The sequence below is a fragment of the Oncorhynchus tshawytscha genome, linkage group LG22 (genome assembly GCF_018296145.1).
Source record: "Oncorhynchus tshawytscha isolate Ot180627B linkage group LG22, Otsh_v2.0, whole genome shotgun sequence".
Classification (NCBI taxonomy): Eukaryota; Metazoa; Chordata; class Actinopteri; order Salmoniformes; family Salmonidae; genus Oncorhynchus; species Oncorhynchus tshawytscha.
This window is the reverse complement of record NC_056450.1, coordinates 17,367,209-17,386,643: the sequence shown is the minus strand read 5'-3', so window position 1 is coordinate 17,386,643 and position 19,435 is coordinate 17,367,209. Positions and strand designations below refer to the sequence as shown.

At 42.7% G+C, this 19,435-nt stretch overlaps 1 protein-coding gene across 4 annotated transcripts in view; it reads right to left on the bottom strand.

The window, feature by feature from the left end:
* Positions 1-831: 831 nt before the first annotated feature.
* The window catches only part of LOC112221963 (protein kinase C and casein kinase substrate in neurons protein 1), a 53,935-nt gene continuing 35,331 nt past the window's right edge, over positions 832-19,435 (bottom strand). For 3 of the 4 annotated variants that reach the window (XM_024384448.2, XM_024384447.2, XM_024384449.2), the window contains 9 exons: positions 15,332-15,488; positions 14,607-14,842; positions 10,650-10,805; positions 6,521-6,696; positions 3,405-3,525; positions 3,023-3,135; positions 2,845-2,886; positions 2,318-2,550; positions 832-1,807 (listed from right to left, as the gene is read on the bottom strand). In XM_024384448.2, coding sequence (XP_024240216.1) covers positions 1,698-1,807; positions 2,318-2,550; positions 2,845-2,886; positions 3,023-3,135; positions 3,405-3,525; positions 6,521-6,696; positions 10,650-10,805; positions 14,607-14,842; positions 15,332-15,488 — 1,344 coding nt within the window. In that variant the 3' untranslated portion in view covers positions 832-1,697. The remainder of the gene's footprint in view (positions 1,808-2,317; positions 2,551-2,844; positions 2,887-3,022; positions 3,136-3,404; positions 3,526-6,520; positions 6,697-10,649; positions 10,806-14,606; positions 14,843-15,331; positions 15,489-19,435) is intronic. The other variant, XM_024384450.1, reaches the window with a different exon arrangement.

The window sequence follows — 19,435 nt, the reverse complement described above, 5'->3', positions numbered from 1 at the left end:
TTTTTTTAATGATTTATACATACTTTCCTAACCCTTAAAATTTGCCTACATAATCTACAAGATCAGAGAATTTTTAAATCTACCAGCTGGTGCTGAAACGGAGATGAATATGCATATATTTAGATGGATTTCTTTCATTGATCCCTATATTTGGAACCCGTTCTCTAGATGTATTCTAGTCTGTCGTCAAAGTTCTAATTAAAGGTTCACTGTATTTAAAGGGATGGCTTAAGATAAATGTACTGAAAACCCTATTGAATGAAAAATCCCAGAGAAAATCTGTTGGCCAGCAAGTGGGAGGGTTTATTAGCTGTTTAATTAAATGCATTCAGCACGCACAAGGGAACCACGCCTGCAAAGAATGTTACGCACCTTCATAAGGTAAGTCTGAATACCAACTACTGAGAAGTGCAGTAGGAAAGGCATGTGTAGGAAAGGGCGTACACTCCTAAGTCAGAATTGGGCCCCTAGGAGAATGGGTTCATCAGTGCTTTTTGCCTTGTAGGGTTCTCCATGACAGTGGAATACAACATGTCTAGTTAAAAACAGCATGTCTCCATCCAGGCCCCTACAACTACATTCATGTCCACATTTTCATTTTATATCCTTAAAACATCTACATTTAAAGTTAATATGCCTGATTATGTCACCTGAACAATCAAACCTTTCTAGTTACCATTGACAGATAAAATAAAAGCAAACTGGTGATAATATCATGCCCACTGACCCGAAAAATACAGAATTCCCCTCACAGGTATTCTAGATAATACCCCCAATGAATTGAAATGAACAGGTATTGTAGATATACCCTGCAATTAACAGGTATTGTAGATATACCCTGCAATGAATTTAAATGAGATGTTATGATTTAAGGGTGGTGATGGGAAGAGAGAAAAAGGTATATACACCAACTCCACTTCCGTTTATGAAGTCAGACACAAGTTTGTGGTGCTATTCCAATGCTGTTTCTGTGTCTAATGGTGAACTCTGATCCTCTGCATTGGTTTTCATATCAGCGGATTTGTTGCATCTTGTAGCCTTAATATGGCTTGGAGGTTTAGGGAAAGCCTGTTGCATAGCACATTCTGAGATAAACACTTAGTGTAGCAATGCACACACTGGTAAAAGGGATTAGACCAAATCACAAAAAATAAAATCTATGGTACATTTTGTGGTACTTTTAACAATACACAGCATTCCCAATGTAAACATGAGGACTGAACACATAGCATTGAAAATGCTACACAAAATGGCACCATATACACACAATGCAGGCTGAGTAGCTTGTTCTGGTTAAATGGGTAGGTAGGTATAATTGGTTACATTATTGTCACACTGTTATAGGAGAATGTAGTGCAAATGTGTTTTACATCAGCTGCATGATCTTTATATCAAACACAGCACAGATATGCAAAATGTGTCCCTGCATTGGCTCAATGTTATGTTTGAGTTTGTGTAGACTGGAATAAATGCTGCTCCTGTTTTAGTGTTTAAGTCCTCCCCACCTCAAATACTGGATGAATATAATATTGATATATTGTCTTTTCTTACGTTACTAAGATTATATTTAGTCAAGACTGCTTGGCGCATCTGTTGAGCAAGGGATGTGTTGTTCATAAGTCTCTGGCTCTGTGCAGTGCCATTGGATGGGACAGTCCGAGCTGCCTACAATGGCATACCCTTCTCCTCTGGGGTCATTAAATCTCCTCGACGTAATTGGCCGGGTACAGTCCCTCTCGGCCTGTATCCAGGCGACCTCGACACCAGCCTTGGTCATCTTCATCCTCAGTCTTGGTCAGTTCATCACCTGTGAAGAACATCTCCTTAATCAACTTGCATTCTATGCTCTTTCCATGACTGAACAACATTATGGTCAATAGTACATTTGGACATCTTTGTTGTTTCCTTTATCACATCCCTATTAGCAAAGATCAGGCAGGATGTGCATCATGTTGTTAGGAAGGCCCTACTAACACCCTCTAATATAGGGACAGTCAGAAGACGATTGCTAATGACTAGCAGGTGCCTGTAATTGGAGGAAGTAGAATGTGGCCATTATTGACTAACCACTACAATCTTCCTCTGGGAATAAAGAGACTTTGGAATGGAATGCACAGATAAGGCAGGTCATTTCCCGTGACCTCATCTCCACCCCCCTATCAAGTCAGCTTGGCCATAATAAGCCATCTGGCACTGATAGTTGAGGCAAACTGCACTGTTGGACTCAAATCATAGGGCCAAGAATAGGGTTAAACTGGAAATACATCGTAGCCAAATCTAGAGACATCAAAGATGGTGAAGTGTTGTCGTTGCTTACCAGCTTTGAAGGTGAGCTCATCTTGTTCCTGTCCGTCATAATCATACAGAGCACGCACCCGGACCCCAGACGCGGTCCCGGTCCCAGCACCCCCTTTTCCGGCGCTGCTAGAGTCTTCCTCAAAGGAGTTTTCATTCCCACCCCCATTGGTCTCACCGCCTGAATGAGCTGCAGGCGCCTCATCATCGGACCAATCAGTGGAGTAGGCCTGGTTCTTTTCATAGCTGCTCACACTGCAACAGAAGGGTTAGGAAGATACATGGGTTTGATCGGGAGAATTTCATAGATAATACAAACATGACTACTGTAGACTAGAGCAACAGTAATTACCAGAGTAAATGAAAGACATCTATATAATCAATATATATCCAGTTAATTAAATAGAGACTGTAAAAAAAGGCATGTTAGATCCCGCGTGTTTGATGACATTTAAATGGTTTGACTAGGGTAGGTCCCGGTGTGGCAGTAGATGGTATGTGGCAGTAGATGGTGTGTGTAGTGTTTGATCAGTGTTGTGGTCCTCTCACCTGCCACGGTCACCAGGCAGTGCCACATGATCAGCGCTGATGCTGATCAATTGAAGGAAGACAGGAAAACAAATGGTATGGCATCATGGGAGATATTGATTAACCCTGGCATGTCATTTTGTGTGTGTGTGTGTGTTTTTTGTCAGTAGCAGTTTCACCAGTGGAGTGATCCTCTCACCTGCCGCGGTCTCCAGGCGGTGCGACATGGTCAGTGCTGGGGGTCGGTGGGGCCCCAGCCGGCTTCTGCACCTTCTCCCTCTTAACAACAGCAGCGGCATCTGGGTTATAGTCCTGGAAGGCAGAGCAGATGATAAATACGTCTACACTGAAGCAGAGACTCAGATCTGGCCAATGGCATTTAACTTTTCCTTTTTAAATCAGTCAGTAAATCAACAATCTTCCAACTGAAAGCCAATTTACTGAACGGGGTTATTAAAAATGCATACTTGTATCTGGGGAGAAATGTCTATGAATAGCTGAACCTTTGTTAGCCTACATGTTGTTGTAAATATTCCTGAACAGACAACTATGTTGAAGTAATGCAGAGTACCACACAGTACCTCAAACATGGGCCAGTTCATATGCATGCCAGGGCCATGGTGGTTGCTGAACCACTGCAGGTCCTCCTGTGTGTTGGCAGCCAGGATGGTGCGCTCCAGTTCTCTGTATACCGTGCCATAGCTGGGGAGAAGACAGAGCGCACATTGTAACACGCAGGGAGAGAGGGGGCCTGTTTAAGGGACAATAATACAGTAGGGCTGCCAGTGCAAACTGTCCAGCGCTGATGGTACTGTTTTCCTGGAGGGTTTCTAGTTGTTTATGAAGGGCCAGCACTCAGAACAACAGAGTGGAATGGTTCAAAGACAAGGTAATTCGGGCCCATTCATAGCACGAGGTGAGGCTACACAGAATATAGACAACACATTTGCATTCACATTGGAGTAGTGAGATATGAGGTGGAGTCCCGACAGATGGCATTTTTCCACCAAAAGGTGGAGACAAAAACACAATAACTGACAGTCGAGCCCTACAGATGATGACATTTCCTGGGTGATATTGCAAAAAATGTAGGCGTAAGATGCTATAATGGACAATCAAATGGATGATTCGAATTCTTCCAAACACATACAAGTTACAAGGGATGTTTCTGCTTTTACTGCTGTCACTGAGACAAGCTGTCTGTATTTGCATGAGTGTGTTGGTGGAAGCTGAAGCCTGGGTTTGTAGTTGTTGGCATACCATAACCCTGTCTATGGTTGATTTATGGGTTATGACCAATACTGTCGTCCAAAAGGCCAGTGTACTTAGTACTCCGTACCACACTATAAAAGCCTACACTCATCCTCCATACTAATCATAAACCAAGACCAAACACCCAGGAAACAGCTTGAATGAACTCCTTATTCCAATCACCATGGAACCTGGCTTTCTATCACACGCAATTTGATTCACAGCCAAGAATATGACAAGCATTCACTCTGACATGATGCAATTTGTCTGAAATGTAATTAACTGCATCATTGAGATGTATCTATTTGAAACTAACTGTAATGAAAGCGACAACATAAATCAAGCACATTGGGAGTAGATTTCCTCTGAATGTGATGTTTAAAATAATCCATAGACTCAACTAATAACTCAAAATAATGCAGATAAGCACTTAAAGAGATTAATGCTGTAATTAAGGTATTTTGACTGTATTATCAACACGAATGTTGAATTGTTTTTCAAGGCAGATTTGCTGTTGTGTAGATGATACCAATTTCATTATACAATGCATTTGGAAAGTATTCAGACACCCTTGACTTTTTCCACATTTTGTTACGTTACAGCCTTATTCTAAAATGGATGAAATTGTTTTTTCCCCTCATCCATCTATAGACAATACCCCATAATGACAAAGCAAAAACTGAAATATTAAATTTACATAAGTATTCAGACCCTTTACTCAGTACTTTGTTGAAGCACCTTTGGCAGTGATTACAGCCATTACCCAAGTCTTCTTGGGTATGACAGTACAAACCTGGCACACCTGTATTTGGGGAGTTTCTCCCATTCTTTTCTGCAGATCCTCTCAAGCTCTGTCAGGTTGGATGGGGAGCGTCGCTGCACAGCTATTTTCAGGTCTCTCCAGAGATGTTCGATCAGGTTCATGTCCGGGCTCTGGACATTCAGAAACTTCTCCCAAAGCCACTCCTGCGTTGTCTTGGCTGTGTGCTTAGGGTCGTTGTCCTGTTGGAAGGTGAACCTTGCTCCAGTCTGAAGTCCTGAGCGCTCTGGAGCAGGTTTTCATCAAGCACTTCTCTGTACTCTGCTCCATTCATCTTTCCCTTGATCCTGACTAGTCTCCTAGTCCCTTCCACTGAAAAACATCCCTACAGCATGATGCTGCCACCACCATGCCTCATTGTAGGGATGGTCCTAGGTTTCCTCCAGGCCAAAGAGTTCAATCTTGGTTTCATCATACCAGAGAATCTTGTTTCTCATGGTCTGAGAGTCTTTAGGTGACTTTTGGCAAACTCCAAGCGGGCTGTCATGTGCCTTCTACTGAGGGGTGGCTTCCGTCTGGCCAGTCTACCATAAAAGCCTGATTGGTGGAGTGCTGCAGAGATGTTTATCCTTCTGGAGCTCTGTCAGAGTGACCATTAGGTTCTTGGTCACTGCACTGACCAAGGCCCTTCTCCTCAGATTGCTCAGTTTGGCCGCGCGGCCAGCGCTAGTAAGAGTCTTGGTGTTTCCAAACTCCTTCCATTTAAGAATGATGGAGGCTACTGTGTTCTTAGGATCCTTCAATGTTGTAGAATTTACCACAAGTGGACTCCAATCAAGTTGTAGAAATATATCAAGGATGATCAATGCAAACAGGATGCACCTGAGCTTAATTTCGGGTCTCATAGAAAAGGGTCAGAATACTTATGTAAATAAGGTATTTTTTGCAAAAATGTTCAAAAACCTGTTTTCGTTTCGTCATTATGGGGAATTGTGCATAGATTGATGAGTAAAACATGAATTTAATCCATTTTAGAATAAGGCTGTAACATAACAAAATGTGGAAAAAGGCAAGGGGTCTGAATACTTTCCGAATGCACCGTATGTACAACATCTGTACAAGCCTGGGTTAAAACACATGAATATTTAAGTATTTGTCATTTAAATACTTATTTTCTGTTTGAGTATTTTCAAATAATGTGGCCAAATCAGCTACTTCTATTTGAAGTATTTTAAAGTAATTTCAAATAATTTTCTATAAATAGCCAAGAAGATGTACTTCTTGTATTTCCAAATACATTATTTCAAATACCCCTACGACTAAAGGGTTTTGAATGCATTGAGTAATTAAATATCTGCATTTGAAAATACACTTTCCTGTGTCTGAGTATTTCCAAATACGCGCCAATACTTTTCCGAGTGTATTTCCAAATACATTCCAATATTCAACAATGTTAATTTTCCAATACATTTTTTATTTATTTTTTTACATCAAAATGTCTTTAAAAAGTATTGAAATACCCTAAATAGTATTTAAACACAGGTCTGATCCTGTACCAACTGAAAAGTTTTCCTCAATAACCCTTTCATTCAAAGGCCATGTGGGAGGATAGGTTGATGTAGGTTATGTAATAAAGGATGGGCTGTAGTATGTATGGGACGATAGAGGATAACACCAGTCACTGACCTTTGGTTCTCAGTGAGATTGAGGTGGCGTTTAATGTCCAGCAGGATCTCTTTAAGGAAGGTGAGTCTCTTGACCTCATGCTGCTGGCACTGGTCAAACACTTGCTCCATGCTCTCCTGGTATGGGGGAGTGACCGCACTCAACTCCGACAGAGACTTCTCATACTTCTCCTTAGCCTAGGGGATGATAAGGACAGCATCAGCTCTGACAGATAATGATGTCATTTTGACGTCATTACAACTAGACGTTTTGCACTCTGGGTTTAATACCAAGCAACCTGCATCCGTACACCGTGGGTGTGTATACTGTAAGCATCTCACTCTCCCTGGCCCAGAGTAATCTGCTCTTGTCATCACCAGGGCTCCGTGAATAGAGTCGGAGATCCACCCTGCTGGATTACGTCCTGTGTGTTCACCACTGTAATCTCACCGAGTCGTCTTAAATAGTCCTACATTGATTCTGTTTCTCACAGCTTTATTTCACTTGAGCCACTAACAGAAACAGAAACTAATAATAATGATCTGTCTGTTTGAGATATGATGTACGTAGTATACTGCAATAGCACACGCACTCACCACAGTGTTAATACCACTACATATACAGTCGAAGTCGGAAGTTTACATACACCTAAGCCAAATACATGTCAACTCAGTTTTTCACAATACCTGACATTTAAAAAGTAAAATTTTTAGGTCATTTAGGATCACCACTTTATTTTAAGAATATGAAATGTCAGAATAATAGTAGAGAGAATTATTTCTTTCAGCTTTTATTTCTTTCATCACATTTCAAAGTGGGTCAGAAGTTTACATACACTCAGTTAGTATTTGGTAGCATTGCCTTTAAATTGTTTCACTTGGGTCAAACATTTCGGGTAGCCTTCCACAAGCTTCCCATAATACATTGGGTGAATTTTGGCCCATGCCTCCTGACAGAGCTGGTGTAACTACGTCAGGTTTGTAGGACTCCTTGCTCGCACACGCTTTTTCAGGTCTGCCCGCAAATTTTGTATAGGATTGAGGTCAGGGCTTTGTGAGGGCCACTCCAATACCTTGACCTTGTTGTCCTTAAACCATTTTGCCACAACTTTGGAAGTATGCTTGGGGTCATTGTCCATTTGGAAGATCCATTTGCGACCAAGCTTTAACTTCCTGACTGATGTCTTGAGATGTTGCTTCAATATATCCCTCATGATCCCATCTATTTTGTGAAGTGCACCAGTCCCTCCTGCAGCAAAGCATGCCCACAACATGATGCTGCCACCCCCGTGCTTCACGGTTGGGATGGTGTTCTTTGGCTTGCAAGCCTCCCCCTTTTTCCTCCAAACATAACGATGGTCATTATGGCTAAACAGTTCTATTTTTGTTTAATCAGACCAAAGGACATTTCTCCAAAAAGTATGATCTTTGTCCCCATGTGCAGTTGCAAACCATAGTCTGTTTTTTTTATGGCGGTTTTAGAGCAGTGGCTTCTTCCTTGCTGAGCGGCCTTTCTGATTATGTCGATATAGGACTCGTTACTGTGGAAATAGATACTTTTGTACATGTTTCCTCCAGCATCTTCACATGGTCCTTTGCTGTTGTTCTGGGATTGAGTTGCACTTTTCGCACCAAAGTACGTTCATCTCTAGGAGACAGAGTGCGTCTCCTTCCTGAGCGGTATCGCGGATGGGTGGTCTCATGGTGTTTAAACTTGCGTACTATTGTTTGTACAGATGAACGTGGTACCTTCAGGCATTTGGAAATTGCTCCCAAGGATGAACCAGACTTGTGGAGGTCTACAATTTTCTTTCTGAGGTCTTGGCTGATTTCTTTTGATTTTCCCATGATGTCAAGCAAAGAGGCACTTGGTTTGAAGGTAGGCCTTGAAATACATCCACAGATAAACCTCCACAGGTACACCTCCAATTAGCACACCTCCAATCAGAAGCTTCTAAAGCCATGACATCATTTCTGGAATATTCCAAGCTGTTTAAAAGGCACAGTCAATTTAGTGTATGTAAACTTCTGACCCACTGGATTTGTGATACAGTGAATTATAAGTGAAATAATCTGTCTGTAAACAATTGTTGGAAAAATTACTTGTGTTGTGCACAAAGTAGATGTCCTAACCGACTTGCCAAAAATAATTTGTTATTAACAAGAAATTTGTGGAGTGGTTGAAAAACGAGTTTTAATGACTCCAACCTAAGTGTATGTAAACTTCCGACTTCAACTGTATTTTAAAACAGTTGTAATGACACTAGTCAAAATGGAATTGACACCTGTTTGGTTGTGGTTGTCTCACCTAGCTATCTTAAGGTGAATGCACCAAATATAAGTCGCTCTGGATAAGACCGTTTGCTAAATGACTAAAATGTTCATGTAAATGTTTTTCCTGACTGTCCACGACAATCCAAATAGGTCACATCAGGTTTGCAACGAATAACTTCAATCAGATCCCCTTTCACCTGTAGAGGGGGAAGGAAAGAACTAGTGGGGATGAACAACTCATGTCTTGTTGTAAATCAAAGGAGAAGATCACTAAAGGAATGTGCTTTGTCTCAACAGACCTTTTTCCAGCTGAAACTCGAATACGTTGAAAAGCGAATACTGGAAAAATATTTCTAATGTAGAATGTGGGGAATGGTCAGAGGCGATCTATAGAACACTAATGTCATTTTGTTTGTTATTTTGTGATGTCATTAAAAATATTATAAAGGAAATACTGTAACTTGGAATGTATACCCACCCAAGTTCCCATACTATGCGTTGTGCATGTAATAGGAAAAAATGATGAAAGTGTTTGTTAAGAGAGGGAAGTGATGTGAAGATCTATAAGAGATAATTGTTTTCCATAACTTTGCACTGTGAGTAGTTACCGCCCCGAAGTGAGGCCAGAGAGTGTGTTAGCCTACCCGAACTACCCCTTTCGAGCAAAAGGTATAAATGATGGGTTAAGAATACATTAGACCAGAAAAAGTGTGAAGCGCGCAGCTGCACATTTAAAATGGGTTGAACTTTGAATCTCAACATGAGGTGGAGAAGACAAACTCCCCTCCCTGACAATCACTGGTACGGCTGATTAGCTGACCGAAGTAAAGCATCTTCGAAAGCGAATTTAAGTAGGACCATCGTGTTACTCTGCTCAAGCTATCACATTACTCTACTCTCATCACCCTACTGGGGAACCATCGATACGGTTGGCTAGCCTATCTTCAAAGAAGCATCTTCAAGAGGGAATGGAAGGAAAATCAACTCTGTAGTTCTGTTCAGCACTACATGAAAAGTCACCGGATACGAAAAACTACAAAACCGGATACGAAAAACTACAAAGAAGGACAACAGTAGAAGACTTGTTCAAACCATTTCAGACAATCAGAGCCTTACAAGAGTGCTGCGAAAGGGCCAACCCCCCTTTCCAAGGCTGTCCTGTTCACCAAGAGAACCCCGGCGGACCCAGGCATTTCACGTAAGTACATTCATGATTTCTCACTCAAAGCGGGCGGCAGTTCGTGTGCAAAGTATATGGTTACTGTAGGTGAAAGTTATTTCTGAACGTACCAATGTTAAGTGTCTTTGTGCCTCTCTCTCACCCTCTCCATCTCTTCTTTAACAAGCAGCCATGTTGTTATCATTCCGCTAGGGACATGTTTTCAACGTATTAAGTCTCCAGTCAATAACCAGTGTTTATCCTGTGTTCCCATTTAATTAGCTAGTAAATCAATAATTAAACCAATTTGTGTAGTACTGAATCATAAGTAAGGCTCATGTTTTTGCAGATGCCAGGAGGTTACGACTGTTCAGAATGATGATATGATACAAGTTTATGATTAATAAGTTGACTGTTTATAGATGTGATAGGTAAAAACCTTTTAGGGTTTAATTCGGGAGATGGTAAATCTTTAAAGAACCGCTCTCTTGGTGTCACAGATCCTAATGAGTTAATTGTTACATTATTAATTTAACTGGTTAACAATTAAACATAGTTAGTTAATTAGATTAATAACAGTCTTCAGATTAATGTTAAAGTCACGACATGTTTGATATGCATAACATCAAATTCTATGGCGTAAAGTCTTACATTTTCATACATTTGTACAAAAAAGGTAGTCATGTCCTTTTTTCCATTTGTCGGGCCTCTGTCTCACCTTCTGCATGTCATGTTTGCACTTGTCTGTTTTCTCGTGGAGTTTCTTCTGCTGATCAGTTGTGACGGAGGCCTGTGTCTTCCCGTCTGCCTCTCGGGTGGCGGCCAGTTTCTCCTCCTTACACGCCATGTGGTATGTTTTCTTAGCAGTCTCCATCTGTGGAAGCACGTATACAATCTTAGTATCTCTATAGATACATTGTTAAATACTAATACATTTAAGCATGCAGGTGACTTAATTTAGTTATTGTTGAAAGGGCAATGTTCTTCTCTGATGGTCAGCTTGGATGAGTGACTCAGCAAGACTCATTATACTAAACAAAACAGAACTAACACATAAACACCTGTAGCTATAGTACCTAGCTATTTGGCAGAGCAGCTTGTGTGCTGACTCAGATGTAGCTCAAATGACAAATGTTTTAAAGATGGCCTAAACACTACTTAGGCTAGCACAGACTTGAAAATGTTCCGGGATTCTTCTGATGACATTGAGGAGTACACCACATCAGTCACTGGCTTTATCAATAAGTGCGTTGAGGATGTCGTTCCCACAGTGACTGTACGTACATACCCCAACCAGAAGCCATGGATTACAGGCAACATTCACACTGAGCTAAAGGGTAAAGGAGCAGGAGGCTAACCCGGAAGCTTATAAGAAACCCTGCTTTGCCCTCCAACAAACCATCAAACAGGCAAAGCATCAGTACAGGACTAAAATCGAATCGTACTACACCGGCTCCGACACTCGTCCGATTTGGTAGGGCTTGCAAACTATAACAGACCACAAAGGGAAGCACAGCCGAGAGCTGCCCAGTGACATGAGCTTACCAGACGAGCTAAATAACTTCTATGTTCACTTCAAGGCAAGTAACACTGAAACATGCATGAGAGCATCAGCTGTTCCGGACGACTGTGTGATCACGCTCTCCGTAGCCGATGTGAGTAAGAGCATTCACAAGGCCGCAGGGCCAGATGGATTACCAGGACGTGTACTCCGAGCATGCGCAGACCAACTGTCAAGTGTCTTCACAGACATTTTCAACCTCTCCCTGTCTAAGTCTGTAATACCAACATGTCTCAAGCAGACCACCATAGTTCCTGTGCCCAAGAACACTTGGGTACAGGGAGGAGGTGAGGGCACTCGGAGTGTGGTGTCAGGAAAACAACCTCTCACTCAACGTCAACAAAATAAGATGATGATCGTGGACTTCAGGAAACAGCAGAGGGAGCATCTCCCTATCCACATCGAAGGGACAGCAGTGGAAGGTGGAAAGTTTTACGTTCCTCTGCGTACACATCACAGACAAACTGAAATGGTCCACCCACACAGACAGTGTGGTGAAGAAGGCGCAACAGGAGGCTGAAGAAATTTGCCTCTTCACCCAAAACCTTGATAAACTTTTACAGATGCACAATCGAGAGCATCGTGTCGGGCTGGTACGGAAACTGCACCCCCCTCAACTGCAAGGCTCTCCAGAGGGTGGTGCGGTCTGCACAACGCATCACTGGGGACAAACTACCTGTCCTCCATGACACCTACAGCACTCGATGTCACAGGAAGTCCAAAAAGATCATCATGGACAACAACCACCCAAGCCCCTGCCTGTTCACACCGCTACCATCCAGAAGGCGAGGTCAGTACAGGTGCATCAAAGCTGGGACCGAGAGACTGAAAAACAGCTTCTATCTCAAGGCCATCAGACTGCTAAACAGCAATCACTAACAGAGAGAGGCTGCTGCCTACATTGAGACACAATCACTGGCCACTTTAATAAATGGATCACTAGTCACTTTAAACAATGCCACTTTAAATAAAGGCACTTTAATAATGTTTACATATCTTACATTACTCATATCATATGTATGTATATACGTATTTTGTTGCACCTTGCCTATGCCACTCGGCCATCGCTCATCCATATATTTATATGTACATATTCTCATTCACCCCTTTAGATTTGTGAATATTAGGTAGTTGTTGGGAAATTGTTTGATTACTTGTTAGATATTACTGCACTGTTGGAACTAGAAGCACAAGTATTTCGCTACACTCGCATTAACATCTGTTAACCATGTGTATGTGACCAATAAAATTTGATTGGATTTGGATTTGGTAACCTTCCTAAATGACTACCGACCCATAGCACTCACCTCTGGAGCCATGAAATGCTTAGAAAGGCTGGTAATGGCTCACATCAACACCATTATCCAAGAAACCCTAGACCCACTCCAATTTGCATACTGCTCAAACAGATCCAAAGATGATGCAATCTCTATTGCACTCCACCCTTCCCTTTCACACCTGGACAAAAGGAACACCTATGTGAGAATGCTATTCATTGACTACAGTTCAGCGTTCAACACCATAGTGCCCTCAAAGCTCATCACTAAGCTAAGGACTGGGACTAAACACCTCCCTCTCAAACTGGATCCTGGACTTCCTGACTGGCCACCCCCAGGTGGTAAGGGTAGGTAACAACACATCCACCACGCTGATCCTCAACACAGGGCCCCTCAGGGGTGCGAGCTAAGTCCCCTCCTGTACTCCCTGTTCACTCATGACTGCACAGCCAGGCCTGACTCCAACACCATCATTAAGTTTGCTGATTTTTATTTATTTATTTAACCTTTATTTAACTAGGCAAGTCAGTTAAGAACAAATTCTTATTTTCAATGACGGCCTAGGAACAGTGGGTTAACTGCCTGTTCAGGGACAGAACGACAGATTTGTACCTTGTCAGCTCGGGGGTTTGAACTTGCAACCTTCCGGTTATTAGTCCAACACTCTAACCACTAGGCTACCCTGCCGCAACAGCCTGATCACTGACATCGATGAGACAGCCTATAGGGAGGAGGTCAGAGACCAAAACCTATTCAGGAGACTGAAAAGATTTGGCATGGGTCCTCAGATCCTCAAAAGGTTTTACAGCTGCACCATCGAGAGCATCCTGACTGGTCGCATCACCGCCTGGTATGGCAATACCAGGCAACTGCTCGGCCTCCGACCGCAAGGTACTACAGAGGGTAGTGCGTACGGCCCAGTACATCACCGGGGCCAAGCTTCCAGCCATCCAGGACCTCTATACCAGGCGCTGTCAGAGGAAGGCCCTACAAATTGTCAAAGACTCTAGCCACCCTAGTCATAGACTGTTCTCTCTGCTACCGCACGGCAAGCGGTACCAGAGCGCCAAGTCTAGGTCGAAGAGGCTTCTAAACAGCTTCTACCCCCAAACCATAAGACTCCTGAACAGCTAAACAAATGGCTATCCAGACTATTTGCATTACCCCCCCATACCCCTTTTACGCTGCTGCTACTCTCTGTTATTAGCTATGCATAGTCACTTTAATAACTCTACCTAAATGTACATATTACCTCAATTACCTCGACACAGGTGCCCCCGCACATTGACTCTGGACCAGTACCCCTTGTATATAGCCCCGCTATTGTTATTTACTGCTGCTCTTTAATTATATGTTATTCTTATCTCTTACTTATTTTTTGGGTATTTTCTGAAAACTGCATTGTTGGTTAAGGGCTTGTAAGTATGCATTTCACTGTAAGGTCTACACCTGTTGTATTCGACGCATGTGACAAATAAAATTTGCTTTGATTTGATTTGACTCCAGCGAGTCCCAGTCCAATGACAGCTGTGTAATGTGTGCGTCACCCATCCTACTCCCATGCAGTACCTTTGCAGCCAGACAGACTGATGCACAACCAAATAGACTAATCAACCAGTTGTAGTCACAGAGGTCAGTCATGAAGACAGCCAAGCGCGTCAAATAGCTACCCACATTCATACATTCACTGTATTGTACACTTTGTATTTAATGATAAAGTGGTTTTCCCAATCACTCTAAAAGTAACTGATATTCATGTTAGCCATGTAAGTACACATGATGTTGCAATAAGGAGGATACAACAGATCCCCTTCCCTAAAACTTCCTGTCCACTTACCTCTTTGAGCTTCTTGGCCCATGGTTTCTGGGCCTTCTTGAAGCCCTCGTCGGCCTCTTTGGCCTCCTTGAAGCCTCCGATCATCTGCTTGTGGTAGGCCTCCTTCTGCCAGTTCTTGACCTTCTCCAGGTCTTCGTTGAGCAGGCCGTTCTTCACCTCCTGGTGCAGCTCACTCACCTTCTCAGCCTCGGTCATCACACCCAGCCACGCCCTCTCCACGGTGCCATACTGGGGTCCTGGGGTTAGAGAATATCACAGGGGGACATTCAATCAAAACATATAGGTGGCAGAATTTTTTTTTTTAAATGTGAACGTGACCAACTCAGTGGCCTAGTGGTCAGAGTGTCCGCCCTGAGGATGAAAGGTTGGAAGTTTGATCCCCATCCGAGTCATACCAAAGACTGAAGAAATGGGATCCAATGCATCTCTGTTTGGCCTTTAGTATTAAGGAGATAATTGGGGGTAAGGCCCTGCGATAGACTAGCGTCCTTTCCAGGGGGTGTACTTGTACATCAAGCCGTCTCACGCTACTTGTACATCAAGCGGTCTCACGCTCCTGCTCTTATGAGCCATTCCAGTTTGCACAAGTTAAGCCTCCTCATCTTACAGAAAACACTCACAATACAATCGGGACAGGTGAAGCTGAGCAGTGAGTTAAATCAAAGGAATTTAACATGGGATGAAGACCTCAAAACAGACGCCAAACAGACAATCCCAATACTGGCCTTTCTCGATCAGCTGTCTCCATCTCTTGGACCAGGCGGTCAGCTGGTCACCATAGGCCTTCTCAATCTTGGCACGTTCCTGAAGGCAGCCCATGAGGTCATTGCAGAGCCGGTGGCCGTCGTCAATCCGCTTAACGGCGCGCTTGTAGTTTCCCACCTGAGAATGGTCAGAGGAGGGTAGACATATGAGGTACAAGAGCAAAACACAAGGCTTCCCTACATATCAATGATTGAAGATGAGGATGCAGTCAAGTGCAATACTCAATATGCCAAATCTCTAAGAGCACTAAAATATCTTTAGGTGGAAATAACTAATCTGACGGGCCAACATAAACTGTAAAATAAGAGAGAGAGAGAGAGGGAGAGAGAGAGTCAAATAATAAATGGAGATAAAATAGATCAAATAAATTGTTTAACTGTGGTGTAGTGACAGAAATTATAAATGATCTACTAATACCCTGGAGTAACAATAAAGAATCACCTGTACTCACTTTCATCATTCTCATACCACCTTAAGAGATGCCACCTTAACACAGGCATTGCAGTGCCTGCAGGGAGCATAAGCTCCTGGTGCATGACATAGGGAGGTGGGGGGGGGCGGCTCATGCCTGTGCATGTGTAGTTATGCAATGGCAGTGGCTTTGTGTGTGTGGCCATCGCTGTGACTTTTTCCACATTTTGTTAAGTTACTCTAAAATGAATAAAATATAATACAGTACCTTGCAAAAGTATTCAGCCCCCTTGGGTTTTTCCTATTTTGTTGCATTACAACCTGTTATTTAAATGGATTTTTATTTGGATTTCAAGTAATGGACATACACAAAATAGTCCAAATCGGTGAAGTGAAATGAAAAAAATAACTTTAATTTTTTTAAAGTAAAAATGGACAAGTGGTGCATGCATATGTATTCACCCCCTTTGCTATGAAACCCCTAAACAAGATCTGGTGCAACCAATTACCTTCAGAAGTCACATAATTAGTTAAATAAAGTCCACCTGTGAGATTGGAGTATCTGTCCATTGGAACACTTTAAGCCGTACACTCCACAGAGCTGGGCTTTACAGAAGAGTGGCCAGAAAAAAGCCATTGCTTAAAGAAAAAAATAAGCAAACACGTTTGGTGTTCGCCAAAAGGCATGTGGGAGACTCCCCAAACATATGGAAGAAGGTACTCTGGTCAGATGAGACTAAAATTGAGCTTTTTGGCCATCAAGGAAAACACTGTTTCTGGCGCAAACCCAACACCTCTCATCACCCCGAGAACAACATCCCCACAGTGAAGCATGGTGGTGGCAGCATCATGCGGTGGGGATGTTTTTCCATCGGCAGGGACAGAGAAACTGGTCAGAATTGAAGGAATGATGGATGGCACTAAATACAGGGAAATTCTTGAGGAAAACCTGTTTCAGATTTCCAGAGATTTGAAACTGGGACGGGGGTTCACCTTCCAGCAAGACAATGACCCTAAGCATACTGCTAAAGCAACACTCGATGGAGAAACATTTAAATGTCTTGGAATGGCCAGGTCAACGCCCAGACCTCAATCCAATTGAGAATCTGTGGTATGATGTAAAGATTGCTGTACACCAGTGGAACCCATCCAACTTGAAGGAGCTGGAGCAGTTTTGCCTTGAAGAATGGGAAAAAATCCCAGTGGCTAGATGTGCCAAGCTTATAGAGACATGCCCAAGAGAATTGCAGCTGTAATTGCTGCAAAAAGGTGTCTCTACAAAGTATTGACTTTGGGGGGGTTACGCACGCTCAAGTTTTCTGTTTTTCTGTCTTACTTCTTGTTTATTTCACAATAAAAAATATTTTGCATCTACAAAGTGGTAGGCATGTTGTGTAAATCAAATGATACAAACCCCCCTAAAAATCTATTTTAATTCCAGGTTGTAAGGCAACAAAATAGGAAAAATGCCAAGGGGGTGAATACTTTCGCAAGCCACTGTAAATGTCCTCAATACACACAATACCCCATAATGACAAAGCAAAAACAGGTTTTTAGAAATGTTTGCAAATTGATTAAAAATAAAAAACAGAAGTATCTTATTTACATAAGTATTCAGACCCTTTGCTATGAGACTCAATATTTAGCTCAGGTGCATCCTGTTTCCATTGATCATCCTTGAGATGTTTCTACAAATTGATTGGAGTCCACCTGTGGTAAATTCAATTGATTGGACGTGATTAAGGAAAAGCACATACTTGTCTTATAAAGGTCCTACAGTTGACAGTGCATGTCAGAGCAAAATCCAAGCCATTATGTCGAAGGAATTGTCCGTAGTGCTCCGAGACAGGATTGTGTCGAGGCACAGATCTGGGGAAGTGTACCAAAACATTTCTGCAGGATTGAAGGTCCCCAAGAACACAGTGGCCTCCATCATTCTTAAATGGAAGAAGTTTGGAACCACCAAGAATCTTCCTAGAGCTGGCTGCCAGGTCAAACTGAGCAATCAGGGGAGAAGGGCCTTGGTCAGGGAGATGACCAAGAACCCAATGGTCACTTTGACATAGCTCTAGAGTTCCTCTGTGGAGATGGGAGAACCTTCCAGAAGGACAACCATCTCTGCAGCACTCCACCAATCAGGCCTTTATGGTAGAATGGCCAGACGGAAGACACTCCTCAGTAAAATGCACATGACAGCCCACTTGGAGTTTGCCAAAAGTCACCTAAAGGACTCTCAGTCCATGAGAAACAAGATTCTCTGGTCTGATGAAACCAAGAATGAACTCTTTGTGCCTGAATGCCAAGTGTCACATCTGGAGGAAACCTGGCACCATCCCTACATTGAAGCATGGTGGTGGCAGCATCATGCTGTGGGGATGTTACTCAGCGGCAGGGACTGGGAGACTAGTCAGGATCGAGGCAAAGATCAACGGAGCAAAGTACAGAGAGATCCTTGAAAACCTGCTACAGAGCACTCAGGATCTCAGACTGGGGCAAAGGTTCACTTTTCAACAGGACAACGACCCTAAGCACACAGCCAAGACCATGCAGGAGTGGCTTCGGGATAAGACTCTGAATGTCCTTGTGTGATCTGCAGAGAAGAATGGAAGAAACTCCCCGAATACAGGTGTCCTAAGCTTGTACCATCATACCCAAGAAGACTTGAGGCTGTAATTGCTGCCAAAGGTGCTTCAACAAAGTACTGAGTAAACGGTCTGAATACTTATGTAAATGTGATATTTCATTTAATTTTTTTGCAAAAATGTATAAAAACAGTTTTTGCTTTGTCATTATTGTAGCTATTAATACAGTTTATAAAAAACAATTGAATCAATTTTAGAATAAGGCTGGAACCTAACAAAATGTGGAAAAAGTCAAGTCTTTCCCGAAGGCACTGTAATGACACGCGCATGTATGTGTATGTGCCCCTCTGTGTGCGCGCACACGTCTGCGTGTGTGTGTGTGCTCGTGTACTGACTGCTATAATCCTTTACTGTGCTCTAATGCAGGCAGACAGATTATCAGGGATAGGACACTGACAGGACGAGGCAGAGACAGGAATGCAGCCCACAGACAAAGACCACTCAGTCCACTCAGCGAGGATGGGCCCTAGGCTGGGTAGGACTGGTATGGGGTACAGTGTCTGTGTCAAAAACAAAGTCCCTTTAAGAAGAGTTTACAGTATATAGATAATATACAGTTTTGTATTTTTGCTGTTTTCTGTCAGACGTGTTTTTCATTTTAAACCAAACTTCTAGCCCTACAAGAGTCCTTATGCTATTCAGTATGCTGTGGCCAGAGCTTTCTTGGCCGTATATAGATTTTAGGGCAGGTGGATGTGGGCTGAATGGCTGCCTCAGTGCTGCTCCTAACTGAGAGGCTCTGTCGGTCGGTCTCTGTGACCCTCCTCCTACGATGACACAAAAGGGACTCTATAGTGCTCTATAGTGAATTCCATAGCACTAATTGGATATTTTCTGTGCAACAACATCAACGTATTGGATTAACCAACCATATTCCTATTGATCCTCAATGAAATGACATGACCTATAGTATCATGTTGTCAATAACTTTTTCACCAGAGAGGATGATGGTGGCCAGTGATCCTATGACTCATGTCTCCTAAAGAGGGATTGTTGTGTGTGACTTGGCTG